Source organism: Dermochelys coriacea, chromosome 1, assembly GCF_009764565.3.
Source record: "Dermochelys coriacea isolate rDerCor1 chromosome 1, rDerCor1.pri.v4, whole genome shotgun sequence".
NCBI classification, from domain to species: domain Eukaryota; kingdom Metazoa; phylum Chordata; order Testudines; family Dermochelyidae; genus Dermochelys; species Dermochelys coriacea.
In genome coordinates, this window is record NC_050068.2 from 245,799,732 (window position 1) to 245,822,064 (window position 22,333).

Consider the following 22,333-nt stretch of genomic DNA (forward strand, 5'->3'; position numbering starts at 1 on the left):
GTAAGTATTGACCAGAATCAAAATGACACCTTCCCCTCTTACGGAAGTGGCAATGCTTGAAGAATTGCATAAAGCAAAGAAACAATGGAGGAAATCTGTTTTGAGCTCTGAAGGACACAAAGGGTGCCCTGAAGGGGAGGAAATATTCAGGTCCCACATGAAAGTTTTTTTTTTTTTATTGAACAGTAACTTTTTCTACAGGAAGGGGGCTATTTTCTGGGTCCCCAATGGCAGTTAAATGCCTAACTTCCCCAGACTTGCAGTGCAAGTTAGGGGCAGAACTGCCATTTGTTCTTTTGAAAATCTCCTCAAAATTAACATGGTAAGTTGGAGTATTTGGTTTGGTTCTCATTGTGCACTGTTTTCATGTTTTTGTACCTTTCTTATAGTATCTTGATTAACCTGGTTTCAAACTTGATTTTTAGTCCAGAGAAATTTGATTTTATATTATGTATTTTAATAGAGAGAAGTGTGTGATTTGGATTTGCATGATTCACTCCCCCGTTAGTTCTATATTGTTTGTTTCCCTTCAGGTACCTGTGGGTGATCAGCCTAAGGACATTGAACTTCAAATCAGAGAACTAATCCTTCGATTCATTAGTAACCCAAATTCAATTATTCTGGCAGTCACAGCTGCCAACACAGACATGGCTACATCAGAGGCACTTAAAATTGCACGGGAGGTAGATCCAGATGGTAAGCAGCAAGACATACTGGCGTCTGCATTTTAGTATTTCTCTTAAAATGGATTTTCCAAGGAAAAAATAAGAATCAAATTAAAGTTTTGGAGAAAATGGTATTTGTTTTTCATACTAGTGCATTTTCTCTGGAAACAGTTGTATTTTAACAAATAACATTTTCCAGTTGTAGCTTGTGCGATTTGGAAGCTGTTAACAATGCTGAGATGAATTAGTATCTAATTAAGGGCCTGCTGGCTGCCAGGCAAGGCCAGTCCAGATCCTGTTACTCTTCTAATATGGTACTGTAATCCTCTGCTGTTTCCAAAGCAATATAATTGCATTGAAGAAGGCTGCTTTCACGAGAGTTGTTATTGAGTACGGCCTGCTTATATGTTTACGCTTTTTGTTCCTCCAAAATTGTGTCTTGTAGCAAGGAAAATGCATACTTCTATCGTTAGTAATTGGCTGTTGCATGTAGTTCTGTTCTAGTCTCAAAAGGGGAGAAAATGCATTTGGAAGCATTTGGAGTTCAGATATTGCCCACTTCAGTGTCCTGTATTTGTCTGGCAAATCTGCTGATTTGAACTTTTTTCTGAGCAGTGGATATATACTAATTTTATATTTATGTAGTGACTGATCCAAATGAGTCCAAAAGCATTCTACATACTTGCTGTGACTGTATTTATGTGAGAATCATTTTCACAACTGCTGAAATAGCTAAAAGTATTTTATTTATTTGAAACTACAGAAGAAATATTTAGACAGTGAATGTAGTTACTCAAGTTAAAATTATCCCAAGACACCGGGATTACCTGCCTTGGTTTTCCCCTCTTCTTCGGGGCCCAACTCAAAGTCCCCAAACAGAGTTGAAGTTCAAAACAAAATTCTTCTCCCCTCTCCCTTCCCAGTTCTGGGGTTTCATTTATTATTAAACAAAATATATTCAATGCTTCACCCTTCTAATGTGGCTTCCCAAGTATTTTTCTCCTTGGTGCATGGGATTTTTTCCTCTCCATTGTGTCAGGCACAGGATCACAGTCTCTGCTTGGGCCTCTTCAGGCAAAGCCACTCAAGGTATGTCTACATTGTGATTAAAAACCCCCATCTGGCCTGTGGCAGCTGACTTGGGTTTGTGGGGGTTGGGCTAAAGGGCTGCTTAATTGAGGTATAGACATTTGGGCTCTAGGACCCTGCAAGTTGGAAAGGTCCCAGAGCTTGTGCTGCAGCCCAAGCCTGAACTTCTACACTGCAGTAAAACAGCCCCTTAGCCTGAGCCCTGCGAGCCTGAGTCAGTTGACATGGGCCAGATGCAAATGTCTAATTGCACTGTAGACGTACCCTAAGGGGCTCCATTTCCAGGCTCCACCTTCTTAACCCCTATGGAGAACCTCCTCCTATGTCTTTCCTCAAACCAGGGCTGTCTGATGGGGCAACAGATTCTGCTTTTTATTTATTGCCTTGTTCATATGATCAGGCATATAACCCTAGGACTACTTTCCATAATTCCCAGCCTTAAAGGTCTGAGGCCTGTAACACGTGTGCTGGTCTGCAGCTATTATTATATTTGCATATTATTATATTTGCAAAAAGTTCTATAGGATTTTTTTAATGCCTACTGGTGGTCAGGATCTCTGATCTGCGTCCATTTGAAAGCTGGCACTTTCAATAACAGCTCAGCGACAGCTAATGCAGGGCTGAGTTTCTGGTTCAGTATAGATTTGGGGAGAGTACTGAATACTGAATTATCTCTTCCTGCAGCACCTGGTTTGTCTACAGTAGCCTCCTATCCCAATACTTATCCAGTCAAACTCTGTTTAGTTTACCAGTTGCTGTTTAAGATGTTAAGGCTCCAAGATAATCTAAGTTTTATTTGTTTCTGAAGCATTTCACGAAGGAAGCAAATGCAGTATACCTACACAGGTTTCTTTCCACATTTGGGTCTAGAGATGTTCGTATCTAAGTATAAAGTTCTTATTTTCTTTGAGATACATCTGATCGTATACTTTAGAAACTGGTTAAATTGGTTTCATTGTGTACAGAAGAAAAATAATAGGTTTTTTTCCCCTAGCCATTGATATAGTGGTGGTATTGCAAGTGTAGCCTTTGTACAACTGCAAACAAGTACAAACCGCTACAGACTAGGGACCGAATGGCTCGGCAGCAGTTCTGCGGAAAAGGACCTAGGGGTGACAGTGGACGAGAAGCTGGATATGAGTCAGCAGTGTGCCCTTGTTGCCAAGAAGGCCAATGGCATTTTGGGTTGTATAAGTAGGGGCATAGCGAGCAGATCGAGGGACGTGATCGTTCCCCTCTATTCGACACTGGTGAGGCCTCATCTGGAGTACTGTGTCCAGTTTTGGGCCCCACACTACAGGAAGGATGTGGATAAATTGGAAAGAGTACAACGAAGGGCAACGAAAATGATTAGGGGTCTAGAGCACATGACTTATGAGGAGAGGCTGAGGGAGCTGGGATTGTTTAGTCTGCAGAAGAGAAGAATGAGGGGGGATTTGATAGCTGCTTTCAACTACCTGAAAGGGGGTTTCAAAGAGGATGGCTCTAGACTGTTCTCAATGGTAGCAGATGACAGAACGAGGAGTAATGGTCTCAAGTTGCAATGGGGGAGGTTTAGATTGGATATTAGGAAAAACTTTTTCACTAAGAGGGTGGTGAAACACTGGAATGCGTTACCTAGGGAGGTGGTAGAATCTCCTTCCTTAGAGGTTTTTAAGGTCAGGCTTGACAAAGCCCTAGCTGGGATGATTTAACTGGGACTTGGTCCTGCTTTGAGCAGGGGGTTGGACTAGATGACCTTCTGGGGTCCCTTCCAACCCTGATATTCTATGATTCTATGATTCTATGATTCTAAGTCTGGGCTAGCCCTAGATATATGCCAGGGCTCTCTTCTTTCAGCTCACACTTAAAACCTATAAGCTTGTGAGCCTAGTACTTCCTCATATCTCTCACTCTAACCCCATCTCAGCTGACACAGAGCTCCTGTCACTGCTGTCAATTATCTGAATTTCCAGCCAACCCAGCAGTCAATCCTTTTTTCTCCGTAGAGCCTAGAACCTTGCTCATCAAAGTTCTAGTCATCTTGTTCTGACCATTGCATTCAGCTAAGGATCTTCTTGAATACTCTAAGGCCTTACTAAACTGCTTAAGGCTGACAAACATCTTGTAAATGATGTTCTACCAATTTTCCTGCTGTTTTGATAGGGCGAAGAACGCTTGCTGTTATCACAAAGCTGGATCTCATGGATGCTGGCACTGATGCTATGGATGTACTTATGGGAAGAGTGATTCCAGTTAAACTTGGCATAATTGGGGTAGTGAACAGGTGAGTGTAGGGCAGTGGTCTCCAACCCTTTTAAGAACAAGATCACTTTTTGAATGCAAGTGCCACCCAGAATCTACCTCAAAGAAACTGCAGAAATAACAGTAATCACACAAACCCAAACACCCTTGCCCCACCCCTTTTCAGAGGCCCTGTCTTGCTCACAGAAGGGTTGGGAGTGTGTGAGGGGCTCTGGGCTGAGCCTGGGGTAGGAGGTTGGGGTGGAGGAGGGGTGCGGGAGGGGGTTCAGGGCTGGGATTGGGGTGCAGGAAGGGTACAGGGTGCAGGCTCCAGCTAGGCGCCACTTACCTCAGGTGAAGCATGACTAAAGCAGGCTCCCTGCCTTCCCTGGCCCTGTGCCACTTCCGGAAGTGACCAGTTCCCCATTCCAGGTCAATGGGAGCTGCAGGGGTGGTGCCTGCAGGTGAGGGCAGTGTGCGAAGACCTCCTCTTCCCCATCCCCACCAGGAGCTGCTGCTGGACATGCCAGCCGCTTCCAGAAGCAGTGGGGGCCAGGACAGGCAGGGAGCCTGCCTTAGCCCCGCTGCGCTGCCGGGCTCTTAGCGGCTGATCTCCAGGTTTGGCTTCAGGAGGGTTGGCAACCCTATCGCTATCGATTGCAGAGCCTCTGACAGTGGTTCTCAGTCTCAGTGAGGCTCCACGATCGAACAATCGGTGACCACTGTAGGGGATGGCAATTAATATGTTCTTTTGAAAGCTGGATCTTTCCTTAATACGAAGGAATGCTTTGGTTTCTTAAGCATATGGGTGTGGGATTTAGAATAAGGAATTTGGAGACGATAATAGCACCTGTATTTAATTACTGAAAGAAATAAGCAGTGGATGGCCTAGTTTCAAAATGTTGGCTGCTGTGTGGGTACCTGATTCAGGAGCTTACTCTTCTTCCCATCTGCTTTACCCCTCACATCTTCCATGTGAGAGCTGATACCATTTTGATGTGAAGGCTGCATGCTTAGTCTACTGGGGATGGCTACTGCCCATACTGCTTTCCTACTTACTGTACAACACCAACCAGTCAGTCCATGGAGTAATGTTTCTAGTACCTTCAAAAGAGATGACATGTTTTCATCCCCAGCACCGAACCACCATCTTTTTTATTGTCAGAGGGAAATGTTGACCAAACTTTGGGTTAACGTGGTTAGTGAAAGAGAGAAAATGGTTGGGGAAATGGGTTAAGAATGAAGGCAAAAATGGCAGATGTTCTGATGACTTAAGGATGACACTGTCAAGAAAAGTGGAAGCATGAATAAAATAATTGCACCTTACATTTATTAACTAATAGTTCTCTTTTTTACTCTAGGAGTCAATTAGATATTAACAATAAGAAGAATGTAGCTGATTCTATCCGTGATGAATATGCTTTTCTTCAAAAGAAGTATCCATCTCTAGCCAACCGAAATGGAACCAAGTATCTCGCTAGGACACTTAACAGGTACCACAGATTAGAATCATAGAATATCAGGGTTGGAAGGGACCTCAGGAGGTCATCTAGTCCAACCCCCTGCTCAAAGCAGGACCAATCCCCAGTTTTTGCCCCAGATCCCTAAATGGCCCTCTCAAGGATTGAACTCACTACTCTGGGTTTAGCAGGCCAATGCTCAAACCACTGAGCTATCTCTCCCCCACAGTGATTAATTGTCATGCAAAAAGTAAATGACAAATAAAAAGATTTAAAAAATAAGTGTGCTGGTAACACACAATGAATGTTTTAAAAATTATTTGCAAAAAGAAAAGGAATACAGACTAACACGGCTGCTACTCTGAAACCTGTCATTAAAAATTATTTTTATCTTTAGCATCCCTTAAGTACTACTGCTGTACAGTGAAACATTAGGAAGTCTCCCTTTGAAATTTTAAACAAAATTTAGTATCTGTGGTTACTGTACTTTCTTAGCAAACATCATCTTTTTGTTCTACAAGAATATATTTGTTTGATCATAATTGTTTATATTTTAAGTTGTGCTGGAGATAATGAAGTTTGAAGAAGATTTCTTCCCTTTTCTAACAGAAGAATTTATACTTTCTCTATTTTTAGGTTACTAATGCATCATATCAGAGATTGCTTGCCAGAACTGAAAACCAGAATAAATGTGTTAGCTGCTCAATATCAGTCTCTGTTGAACAGCTACGGGGAACCCGTAGAGGACAAGAGTGCCACTTTATTGCAGCTGATTACCAAGTTTGCCACTGAATATTGCAACACCATTGAAGGAACTGCAAAATATATAGAAACTTCTGAGCTGTAAGTATAATTGTTTATTTATAGAATCTAGATTGTGATAATTGGCATGAAACACTGGATCACATTACTTTAAAACGACAGTAGTAGTAGTAAAAGCAAATCATAATATATTTAAAAATTTTACACTCTAATAATGTTAACTTTAAAATATTCAGTGTGTTTAGGCACAGAAAAACCTTTCAGTTAATATTTTCTCCTCTTCCTCATTTGTAACCTCAATCTTAATTTTGTTTTTTTAGATGTGGTGGAGCTAGAATCTGCTACATTTTTCATGAGACATTTGGACGAACCTTAGAATCTGTTGATCCACTAGGTGGCCTTAATACTATAGATATTTTGACTGCTATTCGAAATGCTACAGTGAGTATTATCTTAGGTTTCTTAAGGTTTTTGCTTGTTGGATCTGAAATGGGATTTTAAAAAATCTTGTCTGGATTCATGTCTGTTGTATTATGAAATTAAGGTTTTGCTTAAAGCAGGAATTCTTTATTTTGTGTGAAGAAAACAATATATCCTCCCCACATTTTCTGAGACCATACAAGTTAAATTAATTTTTACTGAAGTTAATTAAAACCAGGTCCTTCAAGAAATGTAAAGGTGTCAGTCTTTTCTTGGTCTCAAGTAATCTTAACAGTGGAATAACGCATGTACTTCAAACTTCCCTAATAGTTATAAAAATAATCAGTCTTGTGCATACTTTATAAAGCAAAGAATCTAGACTGGAATTAAGATAAGATTGATTGGTTCTCTCATGACTATGATTATTTAGGCTACAGACAGGCTCAGGTCAACAACTCAGGCAACTCTTGAGTGGGGCCATTGTGGCATCAGAGGTAACTCAACCACTCACCACCTTTACTCTACAGCTAATTTGCATGCAGCAATTCTATGGGGAAGACTGGACGACATCAGTCGAGTTCTCACTGATAGAATATTTGATACAACGGACACTGGTCTTTAAAGGTTCAATGGTCACATAATAGCTTTGACATCCCCAAATACTTGAAAGGTGCCCCGTAGCAACTCCTTTACCAGAGGAACTGAGGTATGAGTGCAGGGAAGAGACCTTAAAGCACAGAGGTGTTGGGAGTTGGGGACTGGGTTCTCTCTGTTTCCCCCTTCATAGTACAATTCTCACTAATCTACCCTCTGAACCTATAAATCAACTGCAGATTGAGGGCTAGATTCATCATTGGATGTTTTTTGTGCAGCGTTTGTGTACTAGTGAGCTTCTCCTTTAAAGTGAAAATGGGTTTATATTGCTTTGGATACTTATAACATCTTCCCTGTGCTGTTTTGGGGTGGTTCTGTGGTTTTTTTTTTTAACCCTTAGGTTACTGGTGCATACTCTCAACCTTACCTTCATCTGAATATAATATTTTGGTGTGGGAATAACATGATTTAATTTTGGGATTCATCAGCTAATGCCCCTTTAGGGTTCATTCAGCACCTAGCACACTTTGGATGCTATTATCATACAAAAAAGATCTGTCCTTTTCTTCCCTTTTTCGACTAGGGTCCCCGACCTGCCTTGTTCGTGCCTGAGGTTTCATTTGAATTGTTGGTGAAGAGGCAAATCAAACGTTTAGAGGAACCCAGCTTGCGCTGTGTGGAGTTGGTTCATGAGGAAATGCAGAGGATTATCCAACATTGTAGCAATTACAGTACACAGGTAAAAGCAGAAGTTGACTACTAAGTTTAGAAATGTGTACAGGTATTTTTTAGAAATATCATTAACTCTTAAGATCTGGCTTCAGTGCATTGCGACTTGTCTAACAGTATTGAGCAACCTCTTTTATGGTAAAAATTCAGTATCCACATTATATACCCCCCCCCCTCCAAAAAAAAAGTCAGTTACTCTGTCAGTGTACATAAAAATCATTCGTGAACTTGTGTAAACAGCCTTGTGAAAGTGTGTTCTGTGGGAAATGTGCAAAGCATCTTATTCATAAAGTCAGACTGTCATGGTGGTAAGTATTCATTGTTGGCCTAATAAGGCAGTAATGGATTTTGGCATAAAGTTCAGATGCTCTAGTTTTGATAGAAGAGATGCACATATGGTACTATTATTGAATGCCAAAAGTTAATATAATGGTTGAGATTGTTTAGACTGTGATTTTAAATGCGGTAGTCTGAAAATTCAGAGTTGTCATTCCCCACACTAGACATAATTCTATATTCTTGTAGCCCTGCAAACATTGATTCTCAGGCTTTGCAGTCCTTGTGAAAATGCCGTTTTCATCTCACTGATAGCTCAGAATGAGCATAGCTTTTATCTTCTTGCCCTCCACATATATCTATGCTGAATGTGTTGAAGAAACTTTATTGGAAAACTTTACAGTGTTGCTTTCAAAGACTCTCTTATTCCCTTAGAAAAAAGTTTAAATGGTTAGCAATGTGTAAGACACTTCCTGTTTTCAGTATTTTGTAATCTGTTAATGAAGTAAGTTAAGTACACTTTTAAATAATTTATTAAGCAACAAATTGCTGATCACTAGAAACTCATGCTGTTGTGGCTTCAGAAAAATCTCCTGCTTACTAGGTCTCTTAACCTTGATAGGTTAGTCGATGTGTTGAAATTTCTCATATTCTGAATTAACACAACACCAAGGAAGGACTGAGACTTGCAGAAAAGTGCCTAATTAAGAATAACTATTCTTCCTCCCTCTTTTATTGCGGCTTATGAGAGAAGGCACAGCAGATTTGTATGGGAGATAGGAAGGAACTTGGAGGCACAATCAGTTCAGTGGTAGGAATCAGTGTATTATTTTTGGATGAGACATAAGCAAGGTCCAAACTACTGTGCATGTGGCTATAAAATCTCCTCACAGCGCTATTCATTAATGGAAGTGTTAACCCCAGCATCTTGGTATGTCCCGGTTGGGTGCTTTATTCTGCCTGTCTACATTTCTCACCAATTTTAATTGGATACTGTAAACTCTGGTAACTTCAACATCCTAAATTGTCTGCATATAACACTGGTTTTAATTTATATTGGGGGAGACTTTCAAACGCACAAATTGTAGTTAGGTGACTGCCATTTTTGTCTTTGAAAGTCTCCCCCAAATGTGCCTAGTGGGACAACAAAATCAAGCTGTAGCTACAAAAATTATAAATGATAATAGTTCATTCCCTGCTGTTAACTCTTATTGCTCACTGACTCAGTATTAACCTTGCTTTTGATTGAAATCAACAAGAACTGTAATCGCAATTCCAACTTTAAGGGCAATTTAAGTTGTTGGGTTTAGTGTATGGGTGCTGGGTGGTGTTGGTGGCCATTAATATAAAGGGGGTCAGACTAGATGGTCTGGTGGTCACTTCTGGCATTAGACTTTGACTCTATTACATTGCTTTTCCTCCTTGTATTCTAGGAATTGCTAAGGTTTCCCAAACTACATGATGCCATAGTTGAAGTAGTGACCTGTCTTCTGCGTAAGAGGCTACCTGTTACAAATGAAATGGTAATTAGTGTTGTTGTTACTTACCACCTTGTATTCCATTCCTGCTTGCTAGCAAACCATTGTTTCTATTGGTGGTGTCCTTTCTTAGTGCTTTTGTTTACCATATAATCTTAGTTTCAAAAACATTAGACTAAACCAAAATATTCAAAAATAGAAGCTAAAGCCATATTTAGGCACCTAACTTTAAGTTCCTGATTTTGAATACCTTGGCCTAATTTAAAAAAAAATAAAATAAAATCCCTCTCCCCTCCAAAAAAGTTTTACCTAGAATTCATATTTTAAACCTCTTAGCCTTCTCTTATATTTTCTTGCTAACATGGAAGCTGTGTTTTATCAGACTCAGAGATGCACAAAAATACGTTAACTAAACTTACTCACTTCACTTTAGTATGCAGACACGCTGCTGCTGTGGAGTGCTAATATAGCAATTACCACCATACATCTGATTAGAGAAATGAAAATTCATTTTCTAACTTCAAACTAGTCAAAGCTTGGAGAATGTTAATGTTAAAGACTGGTTTCTTTTTGAGATTTTAAAGCAGTTCTTTGTCTAAGAGGAGGGTATTTAAGTCAGTGTAGTTAGCTATGTATGTCTAATGGCATCAGGGTCTCTTTCTCTTCCTTGCTGCTTTTTTTGTAATTTTTTCTGAAGAAATATCAAGAAGTATAGCTTGAGGTAGGAAGGAGAACGGAGAAGCAGAATCAAATCAATTGAATGAGAAATTGAAGTAGTAATTGCTGTCTGAGTTGGTATACTGTTTGACCAATACAAAGCTCCAACTTCTAAACTTCTTTTCTCTTCATAGAATCAGAGACTATCAGGGTTGGAAGGGACCTCAGGAGGTCATCTAGTCCAACCCCCTGCTCAAAGCAGGACCAATCCCCAACTAAATCATCCCAGCCAGGGCTTTGTCAACCCTGACCTTAAAAACCTCAAAGGAAGGAGATTTCACCACCTCCCTAGGTAACGCATTCCAGTGCTTCGCCACCCTCCTAGTGAGATAGTTTTTCCTAATATCCAACCTAAACCTCCCCCACTTCAACTTGAGACCATTACTCCTTGTTCTGTCATCTGCTGCCACTGAGAACAGTGTAGATCCATCCTCTTTGGAACCCCCTTTCAGGTAGTTGAAAGCAGCTATCATATCCCCCCCTCATTCTTCTCTTCGGCAGACTAAGCAATCCCAGTTCCCTCAGCCTCTCCTCATAAGTCATGTGCTCCAGCCCCCTAATTATTTTTGTTGCCCTCCCCTGGATGCTTTCCAATTTTTCCATATCCTTCTTGTAGTGTGGGGCCCAAAACTGGACACATTACTCCAGATGAGGCCTCACCAATGTTGAATAGAGGGGAACGATCATGTCCCTCGATCTGCTGGCAGTGCCCCTACTTATACAGCCCAAAATGCTGTTAGCCTTCTTGGACTCTGCACTCCTCCTTGTTGAACCTCATCAGATTTCTTTTGGCACAATCCTCCAATTTGTCTAGGTCCCTCTATATCCTATCCTGACCCTCCAGTGTATCTACCACTCCTCCCAGTTCAGTGTCATCTGCAAACTTGCTGAGGGTGCAGTCCATGCCATCCTCCAGATCATTAATGAAGATGTTCAACAAAACCAGCTCCAGGACAGACCCTTGGGGCACTCCGCTTGATACCGGCTGCCAACTAGACATGAAGCCCTTGATGACTACCCGTTGAGCCCGACGATCTAGCCAGCTTTCTATCCACCTTATAGTCCATTCATCCAGCCCATACTTCTTTAACTTTCTGGCAAGAATACTGTGGGAGACCGTATCAAAAGCTTTGCTAAAGTCAAGGAATAACACATCCACCACTTTCCCCTCATCCACAGAGCCAGTTATCTCATCATAGAAGGCAATTAGATTAGACAGGCATGACTTGCCCTTCGTGAATCCATGCTGACTGTTCCTGTTCACTTTCCTCTCCTCGAAGTGCTTCCAAATTGATTCCTTGAGGACCTGCTCCATGATTTTTCCGGGTCTGAGGTGAGGCTGACTAGCCTATAGTTCCCCGGATCCTCCTCCTTCCCTTTTTTAAAGATGAGCACTACATTAGCCTCTTTTCAGTCGTCCAGGACCTCCCCCGATTGCCATGAGTTTTCGAAGAGAATGGCCAATGGCTCTGCAATCACAACCGCCAACTCCTTTAGCCCTCAGATGCAGTGCATCCGGCCCCATGGACTTGTGCTCGTCCAGTTTTTCTAAATAGTCCTGAACCACTTCTTTCCCCACAGAGGGCTGGTCACCTCCTCCCCATGCTGTGCTGCTCATTGTAGTAGTCTGGGAGCTGACCTTGTTCGTGAAGACAGGCAAAAAAAGCATTGAGTACATTAGCTTTTTCCACATCCTCTGTCACTAGGTTGCCTCCGTCATTCAGTAAGGGGCCCACACTTTCCTTGACTTTCTTCTTGTTGCTAACATACCTGAAGAAACCCTTCTTGTTACTCTTAACATCTCTTGCTAGCTGCAACTCCAAGTGTGATTTGGCCTTCCTGATTTCACTCCTGCATGCCTGAGCAATATTTTTATATTCCTCCCTGGTCATTTGTCCAATCTTCTAGTTCTTGTAAGCTTCTTTTTTGCTCTTGACATAGCCACAGCAGTTGCCTTATTTTCCTGTTCCTAAAAGTGAGCAGAAATATGTCCGTTCTGCAGGGAGTGATCTCCTTTACTGAATTATAGTGCCAAAGCTAAATGTGGTACTGTGCTGTTACAAATAACTGTTTTATCATTTATACAAATCTAAACAGGTGTTTGGGTAATTCAGCTCTAAATAAATGTTAGGAATTGACAGACATTTTTGTGCTAAAGACAGCCTGTTTAATCTTATTCTCTTGTACAACTGTGTGTTCCCTCTTCTTGATTTACAGAATTGTATAAATATTTATTAATAATTGGAATTATTAATATTGATATGGGAAATCACCAAACACAAATTTAATCATAAATTCCTTTATTAATTCCACAGGCCAAATAATATTTATGCAGTTGCTCTAAACATGTCTAACAGCCTAACAATAAGCAGTTACTACATCCAATACAGTAACAATATTTATAAACTTGTGATCAGTATACTTACAAATAGGCTACACCTAGGGATGACCATCACACTCTGGTATGCTCCAGCATGATCAGGTAGGGTCTGACAAAGAACTCCCAGATTCATGGCCGCCTTTATATTCTCCAGCTAATTTGCTAGCTTTAGCAAAAACCTAGTTTGAAGCAGTTTCTCCTTGCTACTTTCCATCCTTCAAGGCCTTTTCTCTTCCCTTCCCCCCCATCCTTTCTTGCACAGCAGAACAGTGGGAAGGTGCGGGTTTGTTTCTTTTGAGACAATTTCCCTTTGTCTTGTTACTGCAGCACTTTTATTCTATTTGTTACTTTTCAAACCATACATCCTTTCCTAACACTACTACTTATTCTCACGGCCTTCACTTACTTGCTGATTAGGGCCCATTCCCTACTGGCACAAACTAAAATGAATGGTATTTTGTTAACCAAACTTAGGCTAACTAATTGTGTTTTTATTATCCTACGATAAATGTAAAAGATAATGCTTGGGTTGGCTTGGATTCGATTTTGTAATTTCATTTCATTGCTTAAACTTAAATATAATGGCAGTTTTGACTGATCAAGCTTCACAATAAAGAGTGATGTAGTCAGTGCTAATGTACAAAACCCTGTTGGGCTGTTGCACCACTGAATGGCATCAGCAACTCTGGGACAGTCTCTCAGATTACTGATTCAAATGTGGCGCAGATTGCATGTGATTGAAAGTTCCTATATGGCAGCTGTTAGGTGGACAGTATGAAATGAGCTGGGACTTAGTCCAATTCCTAGTGGGCAGATGTCTGCCTGAAAGTGCCATCAAGAGTGCCAGTTTGTGGGGAGCGGGGGATTCGTTACAGGGAAAAGATTAAATATGTCATGATCCGTGTTCCCTCTAATTTTTCCCACCCATATGCGGAATGAATTTTATTACGTGCAGCAATATGGAAGTGATGTGTGGGAAGTGGCTCAGGGCTGGGGGGTATGGGCTCCGTCTGGGGGGTGAGGCCAGGGATGAGGGGCTCAGGGCTTGGGGCAGAGGGTTGGGGTACAGGGATGTGAGGGCTCTGGCTAGGGGTGTGGGCTCTGGGGTGGGGCCAGGGATGAGGGGCTTAGGGCTGGGGCAGAGGATTGGGGTGAGAGCTCTAGGGTGGGGCTGGGAATGAGAGGTTTGGGGTGCAGGAGGGTGCTCAGGGGTTATGGTGGGAGAGAGGACTCCCCCCAGCTCTTTCCTCGCTGCAGCAACTCTGGGGTTGGGGCTGCAGGATAGGCGCCCTGACCCCAGCAGGCCTGGGCTAGGGGAGGGCTGCCCCGGCCATGCCAGGGACCGGGATGCCCGGGCCACACTGCAGCAGAGCTGGGTCCCGGGGAGGGGCACCGTGGCAGGTTGGGGGCCAGGCTAGGTGGGAGCCGGGAGGGGGCACCCCTCCCCCGACTGCGGCAAGTCCCCAGGAGGGTTCCTTGAGCACCTGTGTGGCGCTAAATACGCTGCTGCACGGCCGCGCTGCTTACAGGGAACTTGGGTTACGATGGATGAATTACCTTCTTGCCCTAAGAATTTGTCCTTTTGGGTCAGAAATGAAATGCAACCGCAGGGCAGCGTGGGCAAAACCTGTGCTGTGGGTGTTTATACAGTACTGTGGATAATTAGACTGCAGTTTCTAGGGTTGCCAGTCCAACATGGTTTCCTAGCAATAAATAAAACTCATAAAATCTTAACTATGAATGACTTTTCTCCCTGTAGGTTCATAATTTGGTGGCCATTGAGTTAGCTTATATCAACACTAAACACCCAGACTTTGCTGATGCCTGTGGGCTAATAAACAACAACATAGAGGTAAGGAAAACAGCCTTTTTAGCAATGCTCTGATTATTTAGAAGGGATTTTAAGTTGAATCTTTTTTTTTTTTTTTTTTTTTTTTTTTAAATCTGAGCATAAACTGACCTGTGCCTTTATATACTTGATGTGAAAACCTTTATGATTACAGCCCATAAATATAAACTTAAGATCATTGCTTATATGTTCCTCTGGAGCATGTTTGTCAAAGCATCGCATATTCTTTCTTAAAATAGTATGTTTTTAAAATACGCAAAGCAAAATAAACTCTGATAATACATTGTAAATACTAATTCCATGCATTTCAAAACAAAACTAATTGACAAGACGCAAACTGCACAGAACAAAGACCAATGCTAACTAATGTACATTGTTTAGCACAAGTGATTGGCATTTTTCTCCCCTAAATATCACTCTTTCTGAGAGAGAAAATAGCCTTATAGATGTTGAGAACTGACCACTTCTCCCTACCCTAACATTCATTTCTTCTCTTACTTCTCCAACCACATCTCTCACTGACCATTGACTTCTTATAGTCTCATCTTGTCTCTTACGTTTTGATGCTCTTTATTATTTATTTTGTGTTATATAAATGGTAAGCTGGTTTGGGGGCAAGTCTTTTACCTATGGCCCCAATTCTGCCATCAGATTTGCGCAGGTGGACTCCCATTGACTTAGTGTGGGAACAAAGTCTGTCTGTGATGATCCAATTGCAGGGATGAGGACTTGTAAGTGCATGTAAACTTCTGTGGCATCTTATACAAATTCTGAATAGCATACAATACCCCCTTTTCTAACATTTTCCTAAAAGAAATACTGGGTCTGAAATCTTTTTTCTTTTAAGTTTGTAATGTTTTGTCCTTACTAGTGAGAAATCTATTCTTAATCACCAGAAAAGTCCAATCTTTCCCCTTATTCACCTTGACTTGCTTCAACTGCTACTTTGTTCTATAGCTAGTGCAAGTTCTCTCCTTTTCCCCCTGTCTTTTGGATCAGTAATTATCAACCTGACCATGCTGCTAAAGAAGTAGTCAGTTCTTTATGGATATTATTTCATAAACACACTTCTTAATGAAGACTATAGGGAATCCATCCTGATCCAAGCTGTATCTTGATTTTTAAGGGCTGTGGCTTAGAAGCTCAATTTCTTGAGTGTACTGCAAAGATCTGTGCCTTGAATACTTTGTTCAGTTCACGTTTTATATTCCACATTAGATCTGGCCGCCTAATCCTTCAAAACTGTCTTGTTCACCTAACAGGTTTTGATTTAAAACATCATAGTGTGGGATACAAGCTACTTAGCGATAAATATGAGACATGTTGCTAGCATCAATCTCTACAATTTATGTGCTTATCCCTGAAGCAATAAAGCTTGACACAGAGTGATTCATAATCAAGGTTTTTGCTGGCTTTTTTTAAAGGAGCAAAGGCGTAACAGGTTAGCCCGAGAATTGCCTTCTTCTGTGCCACGAGACAAGGTGAGTGAATATTGATTTAAAAAAAAAATTGTTAAATGCACCATTTTTGATCCAAAGCGTGAGAACTGTATCATACACTTATGGTGCATGAGCATCTTGGTAAGTAGGTGAGATTTAATGTATTTGCAAGTGTTAAAGAAAAAGTGGGTCATAACTTGTATGCTTAAATGTGACTTGAGAGACAATCTGGAGATTTTAATCCATCCCTATAGTGTAGTGGTGGTGGTTTTTTTTTTTTTTTAAAAGAGATCTGAAAGCCAACATGATGATTCAAACTCTTAGAGCCACTTTTAGAGCTACAGTTGAGAATGCAGCATTTTATTCTCTGGAAGAAGAAAATTTAAGCTGTAGCATGAGTTTATTCTTGGGTTTAGACATAGATCCTATCTATTCAGTTTCAACTTTTTGACCAGTACTTTTACGTTCTGCTCTTTCAACTGTATCCATCAGCTCGTTCAGGTTTGCAAGGTTCTAAGAATAAGTTGAGTAATTGGTACACATGAGGCAGCACTAAGTGACATAGAAAAGTGCACTTAGTTGTTCAAATGGGCAGTCTGTCATTATTTTAGAGTATTTCATGCACTCTGTTGTTTGAAATTATTATAAGCCCAGATTGGTGCAAAACATCTTTTTCATGAGTCTCCAAAATACCGTTTAAGCTTTGCATGAGTTGTTGCAATTTGTAATGTAAAAAACAGTTAATGAACCAAACTTTAAAAAAAGTGAGAGAAGCTTTCAAAATATATCCAGTATTAGTTTATAGGATCAACCTAAGATCTGTGTGAACCAGTTGAGGATGTTAAGCAGCAGTACAGAGCTTGTTTTGAATGCTGTTTGATCATGCCCATTACATCATGCTTTTCTCCGATTTCATTGCACAGTCAAATTTAAATCTGCAACATGGGAATTGGCGGTGGTTTTGAGGCCAAACAAGCCAGAGATGTTTAATTTTTAATTGGCTGCTTTTTAAGGCCTTTGGGATTCTTCTCCTGTTCATGCAGGGCTGCTTGTAAATCTACAAGTTAAAAATGTCTTTCTGGATAGCTAAAGGTGTTAGTAGAGAACAATGCATGAATGTATTAGGCACATTCAGTGTCTGCCCTTAGTTGATTTTTTTTTCTGCATTTCTTACCTTCTTTAGTCTACTAAACCTGCAGGTGCATTGACACCTGCCTCCCAGGAGACCTCTACTGCTGCTTCTGCTGAGGCTGATGGCAAGGTCTGTCCTGATTCTTCCTATTAGCACTGCATGCTCATTCCTGTTGTGGTGCACCTTGGACAGTACAAAAAGTAGCTCACATGCATTGTGTTTTGTCATTGACGCAGTGTCCTGTGTCTCAGATCATGTGTCCTGTAGTGCTGAGGTTGCCTAGCATTAGTCACATTCATTAGATTGTACAGGGCAGGTAATGTGTGAGCTACACTTGGAGAGAAATTTCATTGCTTTCAGTATCTGCGTATTTGTTTGCAGTGAATTGTGGTGCGAATGTGCAGAGCCATAATTTGCAGGAAATTGTTTCATCAAAATAGTCTATTCAACTTCCATACTGTAAGCCAACATTTTAAGCGTGTTTGTCAAATTACGTGTTTTAATAAGTCTTAAGGTTTAATGGAAGAAAGCAGAAGATAAAATAAAAATGTGAGTCTCCTGCTGCCTTCAGGGAATCTCTCTAGGCTCTGTTCTAACTGAACCCCCTTTTTGTCATCTTAAAAATAATCCCTGCTAACCAACTTATTTGTATCTGTACAATACATCCTGCAATGGCTCTTTAACATTTCAGCTCCAGTGTACTGCCTGTTTTGTTAAATTCACTGCACACTTGTGTGAAAAGCCTTTTTTTTCTAGTCATTTTTATTTTACAGGCAGAAACATTTGCTGTTGAATATTTATATCACAGGAGCACCTAGAGGCTTCATGCCCCATTGTGCTAGGTGATGCATGTATATATGCAAAGACATTGTCGTGTCTTGTCCTCCTCCTCTCCCACCCCCACCGATTAAGGAGTTAGAACCTAAAATAAATGCTAGTTGAAACTGGAGTTTTATCTGTACACTGTAGCAAGTGATTTAGGGGATCTAATCCACTCAAGTCACCTAAACAAAAGCTGAAAACTGCTCTTCTTACACTAGGCTTTGTGTACTAGTGATGGTGTGTTCCTTAGGCATTATGACAGCAGGATTGGTTGCAGGGGAACTGCTGAATTCTAGTATGTTCCTGTTCACTGTATAAAATTTGTATTTGTAAGTTTGATAAGGCTATGTGCTAATCTTAATACTCTTTCTCAGTTTGTTTAACAGAATGTAGTCTTTGAAATTGTTTCTGGAATATTTTGGACAGTGATATGTGACTGATTCTGTGCTGAACGGGTATGGGGTGCGTTTAGAGATCACTATTATGGAGCAGTATTCTGTGGCTTAGCACCTAACCTGATAGGAAAGTCATTTTTGGCAGAAATCCTACCACTAGCAGAAAATGTAATGAGCCACCTTAAGTCTTGTTCTGTCTTAATGTCTCCTGTTTTGTTAGCAGTTAAGATTACAACTGTAAAAATTCAAATCAGTGTGTTTTATGTACATTAACAGTTGTGTTTAAAAAAAATCCCCCAAACACATGTTTGAATCAGACAGCTGAGTTGGTCAGATATAAAATTGGGTTGTCTTTTGATTAGATTGATTCATCATTAACTCATTAACTTGTTGAGTATATATGCCATCTTTATTTTTTTTCCTTGTAGTTCCCTTTTGATCCATGGCAAGCTTTGGTAATTAATTTTTTTTAATCATGAGCACAGTAGGTGGGATTTGGCTTGTTTTCCATATGCACTTGAAACAAGATATAAGAAGTATTTCAAGGTTGTCAGTGATTCAGCTATGAGATTTAAATTTATATCTCTTCGCAGACAGTAATCGCTTTGTCAAAGGTATATGAGCAGAATAAAATTGATGGTAGGGTTATAGAGTGGTGCAGGATGGATGATCAGGTTCTGTGAATACGGGAGCATCTAGCAATGTAGACTTCCAACTAACAGCCTTCAAAGTAATATAACAGTATCACCTACTAATACTTTTTCATCCAGCATCCCTAATGTGCACCCCAGAGTGGGTGTTACATTCTTTCACTGGGAGATGAAGAAGAACAGCGTGCTGTCCTTTCTCTGTAAGGGAAGCTGTGCTTGCTGAGAGTGCCAGTTCTTTCCTGTCTCCCAGTGGATGGAGATTTCCTTTTGTTTTACTGATCTGGATTATTTAATTTTGTCTCGTGTCACATTGTATGCCAGCTCTTGCACAAGGAAGGGCTGGGCAGTTGGTCCCTTGGAGACAGATCCCTAAAGCTTTGTGGCACACATACAAGCTTTTAATACCTGGGAACCTGAATGCATGGGGTTTTACAGCTGTTATTGTAAGGGACTGTTCTTGCTTCTACTTGAATTGAGGCACTAGAGAAAATCTGTTCGATAGTTTCAAGCCCTTCAGAGTTGTTGCATAGAAATATACTTAACGAACCAAATGTGTTCAACAAAAGCGCTCCTTTGAGTTTTCATAGGTGCCTACTACTACAAGATAGAGGGTAACATTTTCCAAACTGCCTGAATGATTTAGGAGCCTAATTCCCATTTTCAAAATGAACTAGGTACTTAAGAGCCTAAGGCTGATCTACATGGGAAATCTTAGGCCTTGGCTACACTTGCGAATTACAGCACAATAAAGCCGCCCAGAGCGCTGTCTCTCACTCCCTGTCCACGCTAGCAAGGCATGTAGAGTGCTCTGACTCCATGGCTACAGCGCTGCTGGTACTCCACCTCGGCGAGTGAAATAATGTTTGCTGTGTCCCGCTGGAGCACCGCCATACCAGGGTGGATGCCCTGGCCTTGTATTGCGCTCTGATTGGCCTCCAGAAGGGACCCACAATGCCTGTTCTAGCCACTCTGGTCATCACTTTGAACTCTACTGCCCTGCCCTCAGGTGACCAACCTTCAGACCCGCCCTTTAAATTCTCTGGGAATTTTGAAAATCCCCTTCCTGTTTGCTCAGCCAGGCATGGAGTGCTCTCAGCGAATCTTTCCAGGTGACCATGCCTCGATGTGCCGGGGGATCCCCAGTATGGAGCAATGGTGAGGTGCTGGACCTCATCGGTGTTTGGGGGAAGGAAGCTGTCCAGTCCCAGCTGAGCTCTAGCCGTAGGAATTACGATACCTTTGGGCAGATATCAAGGGACATGATGGAAAGAGGCCATGAGCAGGACGCACTGCAGTGCAGGATAAAAGTGAAGGAGCTGCAGAATGCCTACCAGAAAGCCCATGAGGCAAACTGGCATTCCAGTGGTGCCCCCGTAACCTGCTGTTTTACAAAGAGCTGGAAGCGATACTTGAGGGCGACCCCACCTCCACTCCGAGCACCACCATGGACACCTCAGAGGCCAGTGCAACAAGGCAGGAGGAGGAGGAGTAGCAAAGTGGGAGCGAGGGTGCTCAGGCAGAGGAAGACACCCCAGAATCCCTAGATGCATGCAGCCAGGAACTGTTCTCAAGCCAGGAGAAAGCTAGCCAGTCGCAGTGGCCGGTGCTTGGGGAAGGACAATCACCAGAGGAGGTTCCCGGTAAGCAGCTTTTATTTTGGGAAGGAAGTTATTCGGTGTGGGCTCTTGGGGCAAGGAGGATTAGGACCGCATGCATGCCTAGATGTGGAATAGGGCGTTGATGTGCTCTCTCACATCGCGGTAATCTGCCTCAGTGATCTCTTCAAAGGTCTCAGCCAGAACTTGGGCAATGCGCTTGTGCAGGTTTCTTGGGAGAGCCACTGTGGACCTCGTCCCAGTAAGGATAACGTGTCCGCGCCACTGTGCTGTGAGGGGCGGGGGGACCACTGCTGCACACAAGCAAGCTGCATATGGGCCAGGGCAGAAGCCGCATTGCAGTAGAAGACCCTCCCTTGCTTCCCAGGTCACCCTCAGCAGCAAGATATCTTCCAGGACGAACTTCTGTGGAAAATGTGGGGACAGTGTTCAATGTAGGGGCCCCCTGCTGCTGTTGGCTCTCCCCAAGACACGGAAACCCAGAGGACAGTACAGCCATGAAACAATCAGTCACGCTCAACCCCGTGCTTACTCACCATTTTGGGGCTCCCGTGGGTTATGTGCACTCGCTTTGGGACAAGCAAATTATGCTATTGTGTAGACTATGCTTGCCCTTAAGTACAGAGGAAGCATTGCTCTGTCTGATGTGAACAATGCTGCCTCTGTTAAGTGTTGCATTTTTCCTTTACAGATGCAACCTTGAGATCTCAGTTGTCTGTGTTATCACCGGCCAAAAGACTCCAAAATATCAGAAAGAGGCCACATAAAAGCAAGGAAGACATGTTGCATGAAGTAATGCAGCATTCAAGTAATGAAAATCGAAAAGTGCAGGAGTGGCGGGACCGTGAAAGGAGGATCTGCCAGCAGAATGTGGATTGCCGGCACCAAAGCACAGAGCGGCTGATAAACATAATGGAGCACCAAGCGGACTCTATCCAGGCACTCATAACCATGCAAGCTGAGCACTACCGCGCCTGCCTTTCCCCCCCCCCCCCCCCGGCAGCCCTTGTTCCAAAACTCTTTCCCTTGTGCCCCCATGTCACCTCCAACCCACTTTCCCCAACATCCAGGTTCTTACCGCCACCAGCTGCTTCCAACATCTGTAGCTTCACCACCCAATCCTGAAAACTACAACCCTTACCCACTGCACTCAACCCCCATCACCATGCAGTATAGCCATCCTGAAGTGCAGCACTCATTGCACAGCACTCCAGATGGACATACGCAAATCTGTGATTTTACCATTCACCACCCCACCCCCTTGCCCTTTCTGTTTCCCAAGCAGTTGTGTTTCTTTTCAATAAATGAATTTTCTTTTCAATAAATGGATTTTTTGGCTTTGAAAAGATTCTTTATTATTGCATAAAGTAAAAGATTCCTTAGCCCAGGAAAGAAACAGGCACTGCAAGTCAGCTTAGCAAACACAGATTCCTACTAACATTGGAACCACTGCGCTTCACTCCCATGCAGGGCACCAGACATTACTGGTGGCTTCAGCCTCAAATTGCTGCCTCAAGGCATCCCTAATTCTTGCAGCCCCGCACTGGGCCCCGCTAATATTCCTGGTCTCTGGCTGCTCAAATTCAGCCTCCAGGTGTTGAACCTCCGAGTTCCATGCCTGAGTGAATCGTTCACCC

At 42.1% G+C, this 22,333-nt stretch overlaps 1 protein-coding gene across 9 annotated transcripts in view; it reads left to right on the forward strand.

The window, feature by feature from the left end:
* The window catches only part of DNM1L (dynamin 1 like), a 63,156-nt gene that overhangs the window by 30,068 nt on the left and 10,755 nt on the right, over positions 1-22,333 (forward strand). For 5 of the 9 annotated variants that reach the window (XM_038383624.2, XM_043518449.1, XM_038383616.2 and 2 more), the window contains 10 exons: positions 534-696; positions 3,900-4,020; positions 5,339-5,470; positions 6,074-6,280; positions 6,520-6,640; positions 7,797-7,952; positions 9,652-9,741; positions 14,553-14,645; positions 16,067-16,123; positions 17,265-17,342. In XM_038383624.2, the coding sequence (XP_038239552.1) occupies positions 534-696; positions 3,900-4,020; positions 5,339-5,470; positions 6,074-6,280; positions 6,520-6,640; positions 7,797-7,952; positions 9,652-9,741; positions 14,553-14,645; positions 16,067-16,123; positions 17,265-17,342 (1,218 nt within the window). The remainder of the gene's footprint in view (positions 1-533; positions 697-3,899; positions 4,021-5,338; positions 5,471-6,073; positions 6,281-6,519; positions 6,641-7,796; positions 7,953-9,651; positions 9,742-14,552; positions 14,646-16,066; positions 16,124-17,264; positions 17,343-22,333) is intronic. The other 4 variants (XM_038383644.2, XM_043518467.1, XM_038383634.2 and 1 more) reach the window with 2 other exon arrangements.